The sequence below is a fragment of the Bos javanicus genome, chromosome 15 (genome assembly GCF_032452875.1).
Source record: "Bos javanicus breed banteng chromosome 15, ARS-OSU_banteng_1.0, whole genome shotgun sequence".
Taxonomy (NCBI): domain Eukaryota; kingdom Metazoa; phylum Chordata; class Mammalia; order Artiodactyla; family Bovidae; genus Bos; species Bos javanicus.
In genome coordinates, this window is record NC_083882.1 from 40,523,660 (window position 1) to 40,541,932 (window position 18,273).

Below are 18,273 nucleotides of genomic sequence, written 5' to 3' on the forward strand. Positions count from 1 at the left end.
AGGTTCTCAGTTCAGTTCAGTTCAGTCTCTCAGTTGTGTCCGACTCTTTGCGACCCTATGAACTGCAGCATGCCAGGCCTCCCTGTCCATCGCCAACTCCCAGAGTTCACCCAGACTCACATCCATCGAGTCAGTGATGCCATCCAGCCATCTCATCCTCTGTCATCCCCTTCTCCTCCTGCCCCCAACCCCTCCCAGCATCAGTCTTTTCCAACGAGTTAACTCTTTGCGTGAGGTGGCCAAAGTATTGGAGTTTCAGCTTTAGCATCAGTCCTTCCAAAGAACACCCAGGACTGATCTCCTTTAGAATGGACTGGTTGGATCTCTTTGCAGTCCAAGGGACTCTCAAGAGTCTTCTCCAACACCACAGTTCAAAAGCATCAATTCTTCGACCCCTTGTTCAAGGTTCTCAGCTGCGACCAAAGGCGCTCTCCATTCTGTACCTGCCACCCTATAGCTGCCAGCTCCTCAACACCCTCTGTGAGGTCATCAAGGGCAGAGCATAAGCCCGAGCATCTCTGCACCCCACAGTCCAGCCCAGATTCCAGGCCTCGTAAAGTCTGCCGAGTGAGTGAGTGGCTGGCTATGCCCTTGGTGACTGAGAAGGAGCAGAGTGCATTTTTGTGAAAGGTACAAATGAAGAAGCCTGGGGTGGGCTCTTGACAGAGCATCTCTCTGGCCCTGGCTTTGCAACTGGGGTGACCTAAGGATGCTAGGAATCCAGAGCTCAGTGTGGAAGTAGGGGGAGTACAGGCATCATCCTCACGCCTGTGCAGGGCCCTGAGGGCACTTACCTGAGGCAGGGAGGGACTGTCCAAGGCATTCAGGTCACTAATCGAGGAAGAAGAGGGTGGAGAAGGAGAAGGCGGGGGAGGACAAGCTTGCTTTGGAGGCGACACGGTCATTTTGCTGTTCACTGGCATGAAATCTACCAAGGAAAGAATATGCTCTCCATTACGGAGTTGTGGCTTTTCCTTATTTTATCAAGAAAAGGGGAGGTTTATCAGTGAAGCTCCACTCTATAAATTGAGTCAGGAGAGGAAGATGCTGGAGACCAGTTCAGAGGCCCTGGAGCCCAGAGCCTGGGACTTGGAAGTACAGGCGCAGGAGTGTCAGATTCCTTAGGGGAAGAAGGTCCCAGGATGCAAAGTCCAAGAACCACTATGTCTCACACGCACAAGAGAATGCTCCCGAGAGAGGGAAGAGGGGTCTCTAGGGTTTTTCTGGGAAACGGACATCTACCTCTAATGTCTGCCCTAAAGCCATCGTGGTGGGGGGCTGGGGCTGCATTAAATTTCTTAGTCAATATAGAGGCCACCTGAGGCCTCTTCCCACAAGAGGCTGGACCATTTGCCATGGGCATGGATGGGATAACACAGGAGAGGCAGTCACAGCTGAGGAAAAGGGCTCCTCCTCTCACGGGTGCGCAAAGCAGCTCTCGGAAGAGATGGCCAGCCTGACATGTTAAGAGAACTCGAGGGAGGGAGGTCATAATGAGCATCAAAGCATCTGAAGCATATGGAGTGGGGTTCATGCCAAGCTCCTGTTGGTCAGGGAACAAGCAAGAGAGAGTGCATGTGCTCAGATGGACAGGAGAAAGGAGCGTGCCTGGGACTGAGGATGGGCCTCATTCTGAACTGTGGGAGCTGAAATCAATTAGTCTAGTTACAACTGAGTTCTAACAGATGTCGCCTACAAGATCAATCTCATTCCCTCTCTCTCCTGAGTGCATGCACCACGTGTGCACATGTACCCTCTAGGAACCTTAAATCGGGGCCTCCCTGCTGGCTCAGTGGTAAAGAATCCGCCTGCCAATGTAGGAGTCGTGGGTTCAATCCTTGAGTCAGGAAGATCCCCTGAAGAAGGAGATGGTAACTCCAGTATTCTTGCCTGGGAAACCCCATGGACAGAGTAGCCTGGTGGGCTACAGTCCATGGTGTCACAAAAGAGTTGGACAGGAACTTAGCGACTCAACAGCAACAAACCTAAACTCTCAAGAGTTTTCTTTCCCTATCACACCATTTCAGTAACCAGTCCTCAAAGGGATTCAGAAGATGCCATGCTCACTTGCAGATTTACCCATCAAGTGTCTGACCCACCAGCCCAGCCAGCTCTCCCGTAAGCCCTCCAGGCACATAAAGGCTGTTCTCCAGGGAACCTCGCAGTAACACCTGTCTGTCTATCCATTCTTGTCAGAATCCTTACTTCTGGCTGCTCGGCTGACCCATTTCCATTTCCCTCCAAGGCATGAGATTTCAGCTTGCTTCTTAACATGATCCCCTGGCCTCAGTTTCCCAGAGCTTTGGTTGAGAGGCCCCTCCTTTGGGACCCATCCAGGCCAAGCCAAACCCAAGCTCACCACAAGAGGAGTTCCTTCCAGACCACCAGGGAGCCACACAGGGGGTTTGTTAGTGCTCTGACCTGCTTTCCTCTCTCAAGTGCAAGCATGTTGGAGCATGCATCTCAGGCCTGGGCTATGAAAAGCTGGCCACACACACGGTCAGCAAGCTTCCCAACGGAAGAGCTCCAGGGGGAAAAGGTAACTAAGGGAAACAGGTCTGAGAGTGGCAGGAAGGAGCTGCTCGGGACAAAGGCCACACTGGCTGCCAGGAGCTGACACGGGTTGGGGTGGGCAGCTGGCTGGCCTGCCTGTCACCCCAACGAACCCCCATCTCAGTCCACAATTAGATGGTTCGAGCCTAAAAAGGCAAAAGCTGTGAGTCAGTTGTTGCTGCGCTTCCTGTCCTGGGCTTGCCAAATTCCTGCTAAATTCTTTCTCCTCCTCTTCCTCGCCCCCTCATTCTCCTCTTTCTGCCATCTCCTGAATCAAACTCCTGAACTTGTCCCAAAGGGCCCTCAGCTCCACAGACTGCCTCTTTGTTCCCCTGAGGAGCAATCTGGGAATCTTCTGATACAGAGTCAGGACACCTTGGGAACCAAGCTGACAGGAGAGCCTTGGGGTTCTCAAGGTCATGACCTGGGAGCTCCCCCCTCTCTTCATCTAATTCCCACCCCCACCCAGTGAGTGGGGTCTCTCTCCACACATGGCCTCAAGAGTGAGGCCTCAGAACTGGGAGGCGGCCCTGAGGAGATGGGGGAAGCAACGCACCTGCCATTCCAGTCACAGTCTGGGAGAGGAAGGGGGCGCCAGAGCGCAGCTGAGAGGCGACTGGAAATCTCACCCACTGAGGCCTTTGGGTTCCCTCAGAGGATGGTACCGGGGAGCCTGGAACACCACCCCCTTCACACCCATGCCAGCCAGCTGGTACTGAGCGAGTCACGTAACCCTCAGGTTTCTCATCTGAAAATTGGGAAGCCTAGCGTTTCATGGGGAAGCTGAAGAAATAAAATGGGATTAAAAAGAGGTGCTCAGTGCAGAGCACAAAGTAAATGCCACAGTGAACAGTGAAAGTCACTCAATCGTGTCCGACTCTTGGCAACCCCATGGACTATACAGCCCATGGAATTCTCCAGGCCAGAATACTGGAGTGGGTAGCCTTTCCCTTCTCCAGGGGATCTTCCCAACCCAGGGATCAAACCCAGGTCTCCTGCATTGCAGGCGGATTCTTTACCAACTGACTTATCAGGGAAGCCCTAAATGCCACATGGTAGCTAAATATGAATTCCATTCCCTTCTTCCCAGGCACACAGGTGGTGTCCAATAAAGGCATTGCTGAACTGCTGACGTGTTTCAGGGGAGACTGCACATACCCACCCTGGCCAGGACTTCTGCAACTCAGGGCCCAGAGGCTTCATTTTCACTTACAACTCACATCCTTCCTTGCTGGCCCTTTCTTGTTTTGCTTGAAACCTTGGCATGGTCCAGCCAGGGCTGCCCTGACCTCTGCGGGAGCCTCAATCCTGGGTGCCACTGGGCCTTTCAGTCCCATTGTGCAAAGGGGGTTGATGAGCAGACCAGAATCCAGATTGCAGCTCCTCCCATATCCTCCCTGGGTCAGCTGCCTCTTCTTTGGGCCCTCTGGCAATAGAGGCATTTCCCTCTGATCCTAGAGATCATTCTGCTGAGTGTGGTCAGCTGGGGGAGAGTGATAAGGGCAGGCACACAGCCCACTCCATCCACCTGTCTGGGGCTGGGGCCCGAGCCAGCCTTAACAGGCCAGTGAAGGGATAGATGAGACAGTACTCCAAGCTTTGCTCCCTTCTTCAGGACCAGCCTTGCCTACTGGGTTTCCTTTTGGGCACAACGAAGATGACTGGAAAGATGGCTCTGGAGATTTTCACAAAGACTGGGATCCCAGGGTGCAGCTTCCCCAAATTTGGAGCGTAGGCAATTCTTAAATCCTCCCAAAGTCTTGGAGTGCCCTCTAGGGGTGGAGCCTGCTCAGGCTGAAGTCATGTTCTCTGCTCCTACACTCAGTTTAACCAGCTTGGTCCCGGATTCTTTAGCTAGTTCCTCCGTTAATTCATTTATTCATTCTGTAAGCAAGGACTGGGTGCCTCCTCTGCGCCAGGCCCATACTAAGCACTTAGCCCCTAGAAATGATTCAAACTCGAGGCTGGCTCTCAAACCAGCTTTTATATACATTTAAGAAGCAACAGCTGATACTCCTGGGTTAACTAAAGACATAGCTGAGAAACCACGCCACTGCTAAGCAGTCTCCTCTCCCCTGTGCCTCCTCCAGGATCCCCCACCCTGCTGGGAGGGTCACCTACCAGACTCCCAGCTCCCACCGCCCCCCACCCCTCACCACCCGATCAGGACTCCTTGAGGGCGAGGCCGGACCCCTCACACCAGTGGCACTCAGTAAAGAAAGCTGGAAGCGCTGGACAGAATCTGCGCCCAAATTGACCCACCCGTAGAATTCCCGTGGCTGGGGAGAGGTTGAGGTGGGGGAGTAAATGAGATAACATGTGAAAAAGGCCTGACCTGGGCCTTCACTGAAGGTTAATTCCCTCCTCCCCCTTACCTTCCCTGCCTGGAACTACAGAATGGCTCAAGAGTCATTTTAGGTTGTCCCCTGGTCTCAGAATACTGGAGTGGGTAGCGTTTCCCTTCTCAGGCCTGCCCAGGTGTGCGGCCCTGGTCCAGAAGTGCCCATTGTCCCAGCCTGGCCCAAGGGAAAGGGGCTGCAGGTCTTGGGGTTTCAGGGAGAATGACTCACTGGCCAGGAGTCAGTGATGACTCAGAAGGAAGAAGTTAACTAAACTAGCACGCTATTTATTCCAACTTCATTTTTTTTTGGGGGGGGGGGGGCGGGGTCTAACCCAAGGCTGTCCTGGGTCCATCTCTCTTAGAGCAAAGTCTGGAGAGGGAGTGTGAGGGCAGCGATGGGCTTGGAATCAGATGAAGAGTCCGTGCCCGCTCTCAAGATTGGAGAGGGAAATCTCTGCTTGGTAACCAGGGTGGCGCCAGGCGCGGGCTGGCCCTGGGACGTCGCCAACCGTGCGCGCAGTCATTGCGCCCCCTAGTGGGAGCCTGCTGCCTTGGCACCTGCTGCACGTCCTGGTCCTGGTAGCCTGCTCAGAAGTAGGGGGTGGGCGGGTGGATGGGTGTGTGTGGGTGCGTGTTCTTTCATTGCTTTACCCACTACTGCTCAAGGTTAAGCTGACAGCCCCAGCCCAATTCCAGTGAACTGAACCAAAATGTATAGAGCCCCTGGGCCACAGTTTCATCTTTGTTTCAAGAAGCTTGGAGCTCGGGTCCCTTTCAAGTGCAGTTGTAACGTTCTAAGGCTCACTGAAGGTAGAAAATCCACTGGAAAGTGCTTTGTCTAGTGAGCAGCGGAAATAGAGTCACACATACATTTCTTTCCTTTCCCCTCACATCCAGGAGGCCAGTTCAGAGAGGACATGTGAGGAGTGAGAACAGCTGCCCCTGAGAATTAATCAGACAGCTCCTGCCCGCCCCCACCTTCCCCAGGGAGCTCATGACTCACTGGACTGGAATCTTCTCCCACTCTGGTATTCGCTGGGAGTTGGACACTGGAAACTATTGGCCCGCTGCAGAGCTGTGGTGGGAAAAAGAAAAAGGCAGGGGAGATGAGGAGGGAAGAAGAGTCTGTTAAATGGATAGGACAAATAGGGAGTTGTCTCCTATGGCCCATTTACCAAAAGCTAATAGACTCATGGTCATAATTGACTGAGCCCCTTCCTTTACTCCGGCTGTCCCTGTGTCTATAACACACACCTCCAAGTTTTCATTCATTCAGTCATCAAACAGTTATTGAGACACTGCTGGGGGCCAGGTAATGCCCTCTTTCAGAAAAGATCTCAAATTAAGTGCCATCATTCTAACTCACCCATTGGTAATAAGCATGTGTACTTACATGTTTATGTACATACATGTATACATATATGCCTATATGTACACAGGCATACATAACACATCTGTTTTTAGCAGAGCAGCTCTTTGAAGCTGAAGTCTAACATCAATGCCACAACTGTGTCATAGCGGAACCAGAGCTGCTCTCACTGAAGCCTGGAAGCTGCAGAAAACAGCAACCTCTTTCTGTGTTACCCCCAGAGTCCCCAAGCCCTTTCAATTTTAACTGAACCCCTGTACAATCCATGGCCACGACCCCTCCTCTTGTCCTGGTTCCAATGGAGACACACTTGCAGGATGCTGTGGGCTGGACCTTGAGAATCAGCTGAGCAAAATGAACATCACAGGCAGAAAAAATGGGTCTTGGCCATTTGGGGCCTGAGAGTGGGCAGCGGGATATAAATGTATCCCATTCCCACACTGGACCCTCAAATTTGGCCTCCGTGGTGGCCCTCTTTCCTGGCAGCATCTGGGGGCACTTATGCAAATACAGATATTGGGCCCCACTCTAGACTCAAGACATCTGAGTCTCTGAAGGAGGGAACCTAGAAACCTGCCTCTTAAATGGTATTATTTAGGAACCACTGAACATGGTGTTTTAGGGGAGCATTACAGAGTGTTTTCTCTGACCTCTATTAGACAGGGCTCAAGTTCTATTTTAAACCATCGTCATGGACATGCTCTATGCTAAAAAACTTTGAGAAGGCGATAGGTTCCTTGATGAGCTGAGGCAGTCCCAGAGTCCTTTCAAAGGTGATAAAACATATATAATATTAAAATCTCCATGTTAACCATTTTTAAGTGTAGAGTTGAGTGGCAGTAAGTACATTCGCATCATTGTACAAACAATATCTCCATCCATCTCCAGAACTTGTTCTTCATTCCAAATGAAAGCCTGTCTCCATTAAACAATAATCCCTAGCCACCCTCTTCCCCCAGCCCCTAGTAACCACTTTTCTATACTCCCTGCCTCTATGACTTGAACTATTCTGGATGCCTCATAGAAGTGAAATCATATAATACTTGTCTCGTGGCTTAGTTTCCCTAGCATAATAACTTACAGGTCCATCCATGTTATAGCATGTGTTGCAGTTTCATTCCTTTTTAAAGATGAATAACATTCCATTGTGTGGATATGCATGATTTGTTTGTCCATTCACCTGTTGATGGACATTTGGGTCATTAACCTTTCTGCTATTGTAAAAAATGCTGCTTTGAGCATGGTGTACAAATGGTGTACATTTGGTGTACAAATGGAGTCTTTTTAAAGTGATGTCCTGGTATTTTTCAGCATCCCTTCAGCTAAACTCTGAGCCATTTATCTAGGTGAAAAGTGTGATTAACGAAACCCTATAACACCCGCAACGTGATGTCAACCCTACATCACCTGCTACAGTGGCAGACTCACCATAACCAGCAACACAAAACACAGCACTTAGACTGTGTCCGAGATTGTAACCTTACGAAGTGGTCTGCTTGGCAATGATGGAAACTACGATGGATAAAGACAAAACCGACAGAAGATTGCTTGAAAGTCATGAGGTCTATCCACTTCTGTCTACTAGGTTTCTTATTCTGGAATTAAACTGGACTGTCAAACAAAATGCTCTGGCCACACTGCCTTGATCTCTCCACTCCACCCCATCCTGGGAGAAACGCTCTAGCTGTCACGCTTCGCTGTCATGCTCTTACCTGCCAGCAAGGGGCGCTGCATAAAACAGCCTTGGGAAAACTATGGCTGCACTTTCTGCAGAGCCATTGTTCAAGACATGGTGGAATATCCCTCTCAGGAAATTTCCATAGGGTGAAGCATTAGGAAAAGTGGGACTGAGACCTGCTGCAAACCAGTGTATTTTTCCCTTGTGAATAATGAGAAATGATTGTCTGTTTCCATTTGAACCATGGCTTCAGGAAAACTCGGTATCAAATAATCCCACTAGAGCAACAGTTTAGGATCATGGTCTGCCTCTCTGAGGTCTATACCTCCTAAACTGGTTTTCACTTTCACATATATATAGATATCTTGAGACTTTATCTTGAGGCGCTCTTTCATATACAGAGACACACAATTTTGTTTTATGCCTCTCTTGTAAATTGCCTAAAATCCCCTGGCAATCGAGGAGAGCGAAGAAATGGAGGGAAGAAATGAAAGGCAGGCAGGCTTCGTATACATAACTGAGGAGGCTGGAGCCCAGGGAGAGGGAGAGGCCTGCGGTACCCAAGCCTCTGTCCTCTGCATGTGCTAATCCTCTCTGGATAGCACCACAAATGGTCCTGAGCAAATGTGTTTGGAGGACAACTTGTCCTTTTAAAAAACAGCTCACATGGGAGGGTAAACCCACAGTTTCCAGGATTCCAGCCCCAGCTCTGGTCTTCCTGTGAAACCATTACTCCCGAGAACATTTCTAGGTTCACGTGGAAGTTCTGCTCTTGGCCACCAGAGGGAAGCACAGGACAGGTGGCGCTACGGCTCTTCCCAGGGCCGCTCAGGCCATTGGTCCTGACGGTGGCAAGTTGCTGTTAGCCTGTTTCTTCACACCCAAGGGTTAGCAGTCACTCGTGACTAACTCAGGACACTCAATCCGAGGCCACCTTTGTTCAAACAAGCTGGAGTGCTGAAGACAACTACTTCTTAGAGTGTGGAGCACCCAGCACCCACTAAGCTGTGAGTCCTTGGGAAAACAGTCCGTTTGTACACCTGTAAATTGGGCTTCATGCTACTTACCTCACAGGGTCATCCTGAGGATGAAGTGGTGCCATGTACAGGCAAAGCCTTGACCAATACAGCACTCAGTGACAGGGCATTTGTTACCACACATTCCACAGGCCCCAGGCACTGACGGTGGCCCTGTGCTGCCCCCAAGGAAACTCCGCTGCCCAGGGCTACCTGTGGTCCAACAGCAGCTGGACCTTCCCTCGTGGGCCACGGGATGCCAGGGGCCCCTCAGGAGATATTCACAGAGGAGACTGCTCCAGGCGAGAGGGTCCTAGGCCATCCCCCAGCCCTTATCTCTGCCTGCGACACACGACAGCCAGTCAGGCCCCTCTGCTACCTTCCCACTTGAGATTCCAAAGCTTCCTGTGGAGAGGGAGGCTGGCCCTACGTCCAGTCCCCTCACACCCAGTGTCCCAGCTCCACCGCCTCTGAGCCTGAGGGCCAGACGTACTGTCCCATGGTCCTCCATGAGGAAACACTGGCTGTGAGAGTCAGTCTCTGCCGCCTTTCCCACTCCTGGCCCTGTGTCCCAGGGTCAGGCAAGCCTGTCTCTCTCCCAGGCAGGCTTTCTACTCACCAGGCTCAACTTCGGGCTCCCCGAGGTCGTGTGGAGAGACTGCCCTGGGCAGGGCCTCCCTCAGGGAGCTGTGCTGGGTGAGGGGCTTCAGGAGGGGTGGGAGCTGGAGTTCCGGTTGCTGGGGTCTTTCATCAAAGGGCTCCACACTGGAGGCCTCACTGTCACCACGGTCCAATTCTGCATCGGAGCTGGAGGGGGAGGGACAGAACAGGTGAGCTTGGAGGCCTGCACTCCCCATCCCCCACCACGCTGTGCCCTGCCCAGCACTGCCTCCATCAGACAAAAGGCTTCCAGGGAAAGGGCTGTAGTTTAGTTACCTCTGTGCCTGGCACCCAGCCTCTGGCTTGGTTCTGGGCTGAACTGTGTCCCCCCAGATTCATAAGAAGTCCTAACTCCAAGTACCTGGGAATGGGACTGCTTCTAGAGACAGGGTCTTTACAGAAGTCATTAATTTAAAATGAGGTCATCAGGCTGGGCCCTAATCTAATCTGGCAGGTGAAAGTGAAAGTCGCTCAGTCATGTCTGACTCTTTATGACCCCACGGATGGTAGCCCACTAGATTCCCTGGTCCATGGGATTCTCCAGGCAAGAATACTGGCGTGGGTTGCCATTCCTTTCTCCAGGGGATCTCTCCCACTCAGGGATCGAACACGGGTCTCTTGCATTGCAGACAGATTCTTTACCATCTGAACCACCAGGGAAGCCTAATCTGGCAGGAGTCCTTATGATTTTCCTTACAAGGAAATTTAGACACAGGTATACATAGAAGGAAGGGGCTTCCCAGGTGGTAAAGAACCTGCCTGCCAATGCAGGTGATATAAAAGATGCAGGTTTTGATCCTTGGGTCGGGGAGATTCCCTGGAGGAGGGCATGGCAACCTGCTCTAGTATTCTTGGTTGGAGAATCCCCATGGACAGAGGAGTGTCCATGAAGTGACTCAGCATGCACTCATACATAGAAGGAAAATGCCGCATAAGTGAGAAGACCACCATCTCCAAGCTGAGGAGAGGGGCCTGGAATAGTCTCCCCTCATGATCCTCAGAAGGAACCAAGCTTCAAGTGAGTAGGGAGAAGACTAGTGCCCCAGAGCTGTCTGCTTGCCCAGCCCACCCTGCCCCCGTCCTACAGCAGTGGGAGCGTACCTGCTGTCATCGCTGGTGACCAGGACGCGTACGGCCAGCACATCCTGTCCAACCACATCCTCCCCGGGGCTGATTCTCACTGCGGTCCACTCAGAGGGCAGGGGGGAGGCGGCTCCACCTGCCACATCCCCAGGCTCGGGCTCCGGGACGCTCTTGGGCTTCTTGGGGGAGGTCGGCTCATCTGTTGAAAGGAGAAGAGGGTCTAGAGAGATGGTGGGAATGGACAGCCCTGCAGGGAGCCTGCCCTTCCTCCAGAGGCTTGGGTGGGTGCTCCAAGATAGACCTCCTCCTCCATGCCATCACCAGGTCCCCACCACTCAGCCCACCAGACATCCCAGCATTTAGAGCACACATCTTGTGTGCTGGGCATGAACACACACACCATCCCATTTAACCCATAAAGGAGGGTTGAAATGTGCAGAGGGCCCACCAGACTCTGCACTGCTCTTGTCAAAATCACACTGTGCTGCTAAACCCAGCAGTAGCTTCTCATTTCTCCTCTTACTTGACCCACCAGCAGCCTCTGGCCCAGCTGATCACTTCCTCCTTCTAGAAGCAGTTTTTCTTTCAGGACAGCGTAGCTGGCTCCCTCCTCCCCATTGGCTATCCCCTTTCTGTTTCTTTCAGTGTTCCCCTTTCCCCAGGACCTGGCCCGTTAGCACTGGAAGGTCCCAGGACTCAGTGTTTGAACTGCTTCTCTTCTCATCTACACTCATGTCCTTGATGACCTTATTCAGTCTCATGACTTTAAAAAACCCCAGACAGCAGGGACTCGCACATCTCTCTGTCCAACGTGGACATTCCCCTGAATGTAGATGCATGCATACCAAGGCTTTCTTGGCATCTCCAGGGAGATGTCCAGTAGATACCTTAACCTCACACGCATGGAAATCTCCGTCTCCACCTCTCCCCCAGCCTGCCTCCCCACGGCCCTCCCATCTCCGTAAATGGCAACTGGGGCCCGCTGGTTGCTCCAGTCAACACTGCAGTGGCATTCTTGACTCCTTCCACTCTTCACTCGAGCTATCAGCAGATCCTGTTGGCTCTACCTTGAAAATATGCCAGGAATCCAGGCACCTGTCACCACCTCCTCTGCTACCACCCTGGCCCCAGCGGCCACCATCTCGTCTGGATTATAGATACAGACGCTGCTGGTTTCCCTGCTTTCCCTCTGGCCGCGCCCACCCTTCAGTCTGTTTGCAACAGCTGCCGAGTGACTGTTAAAACTGCTATATGATGCAGGCAACCTGAAGCTGGTGCTCCGTGACAATCTAGAGGGGTGGGATGGGGAAGGAGGTAGGAGGGGGCTTCAAGAGGGAGGGGACATAGGTATTCCTATGGCCGATTCATGTTGATGTACGGCAGAAAACCATCACAACATTGTAAAGCAATTATCCTCTAGTTAAAAAGTTTTTAAAAACTAAAAAAACAAAGGAAGTCAGACAATACCAGCACCTCCTCTCACAATCCCCCAGGATCCCTGTGATCTCATCTTCCAGTGCTTCCCCCGGCTCTCTGCTCCGACCACATGAACACCATGCTGACTCTCCCACACTCAGCCCTCCCCCGTCTCAGCCCCCAGCTCAGAGGTTCTTGCCTCTTCCTCGGAGACACTGTCCCCAAACAGCAGGGCTTGCTCACCCACTACCTTCAAGCCTTCAGCCAGCTGTTGCCTTCTCAAGTAGGTGATCCCAATCATCCTCCTCAAATGCGAACCCACACCCTCAGGGCTCTCCTTTCCTTTTACTTTTATCCATAGCATATCACACCTTCTAATGAACTACACACATTCCCCATTTATTTTGTTGTTATCTCTCTCTCCCATGCCGAGAATAAAGGCAGTGATTTTTGCCTATTTCTTTCTTGCTAGTATTGTGCCTGGTGAAGAGTAGATGCTCAATAAATACCTGTTAAATGAATCAATGAATCAGTTGGTGAATAAATGAGCAAGACAGGCAGCCCGGGCCCCAGTTTCCTCTTGGCCACAAGCTAGCTCAGTGATGTCCTCTCTGGTCACAGTGGGAAAGGAGTCCTTTCTCCTAAGGATGACACTGCACTTGATCTTGGTTCCCCCTACACATCCCCCAAGGTCATTATCTCTTCTTCCTGTGTCATTAAGTCTTTGTCTCCTGCATCTTTTCCATAAGCATTTACATACTCTACCGTTTTAAGAAAACTGTTTTTATTCCCAGTCCTCCCATCCCCACTCCCAGCCAACTCTTCTTCCTTCCTAGCTAGTCTTCTTGGCAGAGTTTGTCGCACTCACTTTCTCCATTTCTTCACCTCGCATCACTCACTCCTCAATCCCTTATAATCCTGCCTATACCTCCACTATCCAAATGACCCCCAACAGAGTCCCTAGTGCCCTCCTTGTTTCTAAATCCAATTCTCTGGGCTTTGGGGCCCTCCTGCAGCTCTTGTACTCTGCTCCTCGCTGCTCCCAGGCTCACTTTCTCTCCCTGCCTTGCAGACCGTTCCATCTCAACCATTCTGGCTTCTAGCCAACCCTTAAATGATAGGTTCTTCATGCTTCCACCTAGGCCCTCTCATTTTTTCACCCACATGCTCTTTCTGGGAAATGTTATCTACTCCCTAATTCTATTGACCATCTGTGAAGATAATTCATTTTGAGTTTTATGTGCAAAGCCGCACATTTTAAAATATTGTACAGGTCCAATAACACATGTTTACAAGCAGATGCAGCCAGGTGGTCACTGGTTTGTAAGCCCTGGTACAGTGCATGCTTGCTTGTGAGGACATGTATGCACCCTTCTGCATTGGTGAGGCTGTAGATGGAGGGGATGCATTTGGGGAGTAAGTGTTATAATTGAATTCTTGACTGTGTAGTAATAATAATAGCCGCAGCTTTTACTGAGTACTTTTATGAGAATTTTAGCATGTAATAAGTCTATTAAGTGTCACACAAGATTCTAGGAAAAGAAGTATTATCCCCATTTTGCTGCTGAGAAAACAGGTGTACAGAGAGGTTAAGAGACCAGCACTCAGTAGTATATTTCATCAGAGGATGAGGCCTAGTCTGTGTGTCTGTGAGCAGAACAGTAGTGCAAATGGGCCCCAATATGCATGGGGGTTATTCTATGAGTTTGGACTGGGATGCGTCCCCAGTTCTTCAGTCCCTCCCCGTAACAGAGTTGTAGTTTGTCCTATGACCTTGCAGTCCTTCCCACTAAAGAGGTGGGGTGAACTTCTCTGTCCAGTTGCCCTGAGGCTTGGCCCTGAGCCTTGCTTTGACCAGCGGAAATCAGTGGGCATGATGTGAGCTGCAGCTTTCAATGCCCTTGCTGTTTGGCTAGTCCACTTGCATGCCTGTTTGCTGGCCATGCGAAGAGCTTGTCCCTGGTGACTGCTGCCCTTTTAGCCTAGGGTCCCTGACTGTGGCACATGGGGCAGATCTGGAGCCAGCCTACAGCCTGGCTGATCCCATGGAATCCCAGGCTAACTTTACACCTGCAGCCTGAAGCAGAGCCACTCAGCCAAGCCAGAGACCCACAAGCAAGAAAAAATGACATTACACGATACTAAGGTTTGGGAGGTTTGTTACACAGAGTTGCTGCTGCAGAGACCTGGCTCTATACATGGTTCACTGTGAGTATAGATGTGTGTGCCTGTGAGCTGTGTGAGCAGCTATTTGCTTAGTCAACGGAAGCTATTGTGCTCTTCTCTGATCCAGGTTGTACTGGGGATTTGAAGATGAGTCAGCCATGGTCTGCCTCAAAGCACCTCTTTCTGCTCCACAGGAAAAAGGTCTGTTCACAAATACCTGTGTTATAAGGTAGACCCAAAAGAGTGAGGCCAAGATGAGGTGTGAGTGGAGGGAGGTCAAACTTCCATGCAATGAAGACTTTGGTTACAAGGCGCCGTTTCAATGGGGCTTGAGGATGAGTAGGATTTGAACAGGGAAAGGAGAGGTGGTACTCCAGGGGGCAGACCCCTGGGAGCAAAAACAAAGTGGGAAAGCACTGCCACCTGCATAGGAATGGAAACTAAGTCCACACGACTGGAGGGCAAGAGTGTAGAGAAAAGAAGCCAGTGGGAAATGACTGCATTGACACCAGACCGGGAATGGTGAGGTGAAAGGTGGGTTTTGCTCTGGGAGCAACCACTGAAGGGCTGGAAGCTGGCAGTTGGCATCATCAGATTTGCCTCCAAGAAAGACAGCTCTGGTCACAGAGTGGAAGGTGGATGGAAGGACCCACAAGGAGGAGAGAGGAGAGAGGGATACCAGTGAGGAGGCAGCTGTGATGACTGGAGGAGACCTATCAGCTGAGCACACAGGGCGGAGAAGAGGGGAGAGGGAGTGGAGAGCAGTTTGGCCCCATGGGTGGCTGCAGGCAGTGGAGGTGAGCTGTGCCAGGCGGCAGACACACACCCACTATATCTCAGAGGCCAGCCCAAACCTGCAAAAACACCCAGGGTCTGCTTTCCTCCTCCTTCTCTCTCCTGGAGAGTTTTGTCTTTGCCGGCAGGGCTGAGGGATAGATCAGAGTAAGGCTGGCTCCCTGGCTTCTGAAGGGGTGGGGATGTGGCTGAATGAAGATCCAGTGCAGCAGGGTCAGGGCCAGTGTCTCTCACAGGAGAGCCTGGGTATCAGTGGAGGGGCAGGGGCCAGGGAGCACCTGGTCACAGAGACTTGTGGAAAAGAAGCTGGTGCTTCCTCTGGTCACCACCCCGCGCAGGCAGAAGACCCACAAGGAGGACATGCTCCTCCCTTCCTTCTGCCCCACAAGGCCCAGCAACTGCTGGGTCTCAGGTTCAGCGCTGCCCCAAGAGGAAATTTCCACTCAAGCTTCTATTGCAGATACTTCTTCGCATTCCCCTGAGGATCCCCAGCCAGACCAGTAGCGATAGTCCTAGTGGTACTAGTACTTGTAACAGAAGTGATTGAAAAGCAATAACAAAAGCAGCCCCAACTCATCACCTGGGGCCACAGGCCTGTCTAGGAGTTTACATTCATCTTCTCTGATATCCCCCGGTCCTGAAAAGATGCTATGGTCATCTGCACTGCATGAGTGGCAGAATGCAGAGACCAGAGTAACTCAACCAGGGCCACCCCAAGGGTGAGTGGGATCGGCCAGCCCTGGCACAGAGCAGCGTGTCTGTGACCAGCCCCCAGTGACGGGCCTGGGTGTGCTCACTGGTGCCGCCTTCCCCAGGCCCAGCTGCTCTTTGTCCTAGGCTTTGCCTGAAGTCATCAGTGCTCATAGGGAGAATTCAGTGGGGCTGGGAGCTGCCAGGGGAGGAGGTGTCTGGTTGTGGAGGGTGAGGATGATCCAGCCCTTCCCAGGGCAGCCGCCCCAGCCTCCGGGAGGGAAGGAAATCTGCTCAGAGCTGAACATCTCAGTCTCCTCCCATTGCTCAGGCCAGACACCTGCTCCCTGGAGAAAGAGGAGACTCCAGAGGCAGAGGCAGGCAGTGTCCAGGGAAATGTCTATCCTCACTTGGCCCCAAGCAGCCAAGTCCTGAGGCTCTTTTGTGGCCAGGCCCCTCCAGGCCTTGCCCCTCTTTCTGCTGGCAAACTTGTTCCCATTTTCTCCCCAAGTCTGGAGACCCTCCATTCTCCTCCAGAACCCAGGAAGAAAACGAAGCAACAGGTTCTCCTGGGTACTGTCATTAAGCCTGTTTTACAGATTAGGAAACTGAAACTCAGAGATGTTATCTCACTGGTCCAAGGTCACACAGCTCCTAACTGCCAGAGCCACTTTTGGCTCTGGGCTTGTAAAAGCTCCCTCTGCTCTCTTGCCCATTGTTCTCTTGGAAGAGAGAAGTTTAACAAGAGCAATGAAAGTTTATCAGTCAAGAAAATAGAACCCAAGTCAGGGAGTTCAACAGAGTAAAGTTAATAAAGGAAACGAATAATGATTGGTCAAAGTTTTTTTGAGTTATTTGACAGAAAAGTCAAATAGGGATGACAAGGCAATGCACAGATGAGTAATAATAGGAAGCTACTGGCGAGGGGGACTCTGGGAGGAGCTGGTGCTATGAGCCCAGAGGCCAGGGCCACACATTAGGTGGTGGGTACCATAGGAAGTAGACAGCACTGCCTGGGATGCAGAGTGATGGAGGAATACCCTGGCTTCTCCCTTGATCCTACCCTCCAATCCCTCACTAGTAATGTCTCCACAGTCAAACTTAATAGGAAACCAGTTGCAAAGGAGCTTGGGAGATGTAGTTTGCAGGGGTTACACCTCTATGGTAAAGCGTCTGCCTGCAATGTGGGAGACCTGGGTTGGGAAGATCCTCTGGAGAAGGAAATGGCAACCCACTCCAGTATTCTTGCCTGGAAAATTCCATGGATTGAGGAGCCTGGTGGGTTACAGTCCATGGACTCGCAAAGAGTTGGACACGACTGAATGACTTCACTCACTCACTCACACCTCTAATACAGAGCAGAGCAGGGGAAAGACAAGGAGTGCGCCCGAGAGCAAACAGGCAGCTGTCCAGGGTACTAAGCGTAGTGCAGTCTCCTGGACTGTGATAAGTGAGGGGACACTGACAGGCCCCCAGCAGGATGGGCGAGGGCCCTGGGAAGGAGCCTGTGTCCAGCATTCCCTCCACCCAACTGCCCTAGGAGGGATCTGTCCGTCTAGTACCAAGGGCCTTTGCAGTGCATGTCCCTTTCAAAGACACAGGCACAGGTGTCTAAAGACAGCACGGTTGCCATCCTGGAGGAGAGTAGGCTACTAGGAATCCCAGTTTCCAGGGGCTTTCAGGGGATGAGTACACTGATGGGTGGCCCTGGGCCCACCTGCCATGCTGGGGCATGGCTCTCCTGCCCAGTGGCATTCTCATCAGGCGTCCCCAGGCTGACCATGGGGCATGTTTGTGTGCAGACATGTGTACTCCGGCTCACCCTCTCCTGCTTTGAATCAGCGTGAGCAGTCTTCCTCCAAGGACCCTTCTTGGCTTTAGCAGCAACTTCTGTGCAGAAACCAACTCAAGTAAACTAAAAGCCAACCAGAAGGAGGACCCAGCCCTTCCTTTGCTCACAGCCCTCGGCAGAGCTGATCTGCTCATCTCACAGAGCCCTCTGCCCAGACACACCATGAAAACACCAGCTACAGATGGGCCCCCAGATTGGCCTGAGCCCTCCGAGCAGCAAGGCCTCCTCCATCAGGGCTGGGAGGAAGGAATGGTACATGAGGTGTCTTTCCAACAGTGTATTGGCCCGAAGGCAGAGAGGAAGCTGACTTTCCTACTTGTGTTTGGCTCACAGTGCCAGCTTTGGAGATCTTGGAGATCAAGAGATCTTGGACTTTGGAGTCCAAGCTTTGGAGTCAAGAGATTTTGACTCTTCTCTTCTTCCTTCTCCTGCCCATGCTGGCCAACCTTGGGCCTCCAGCTTCCGACATACTTGCTCTGACACGCAGCCAAGAGAGGCTGTGTGCAGATTATATCCCTTGGAGGCAAAATGGAAGCTAAACCAAAACTCCCTTCTCCCAGTCAATCCAAAGACTCTGCAGAGGTAGCAAGACACAATGCCTACTGCTCTCACGGGTTCTCTCTGCTCCTGTGACCTGACACCAGTAAGACCATC

The 18,273-nt window shown here is 51.8% G+C and overlaps 1 protein-coding gene across 4 annotated transcripts in view; it reads right to left on the reverse strand.

Moving 5' to 3' along the window:
* The window catches only part of MICAL2 (microtubule associated monooxygenase, calponin and LIM domain containing 2), a 240,721-nt gene that overhangs the window by 61,889 nt on the left and 160,559 nt on the right, over nt 1-18,273 (reverse strand). For all 4 annotated transcript variants that reach the window (XM_061440774.1, XM_061440773.1, XM_061440772.1 and 1 more), the window contains 4 exons: nt 10,719-10,899; nt 9,577-9,764; nt 5,898-5,969; nt 795-928 (listed from right to left, as the gene is read on the reverse strand). In XM_061440774.1, coding sequence (XP_061296758.1) covers nt 795-928; nt 5,898-5,969; nt 9,577-9,764; nt 10,719-10,899 — 575 coding nt within the window. The remainder of the gene's footprint in view (nt 1-794; nt 929-5,897; nt 5,970-9,576; nt 9,765-10,718; nt 10,900-18,273) is intronic.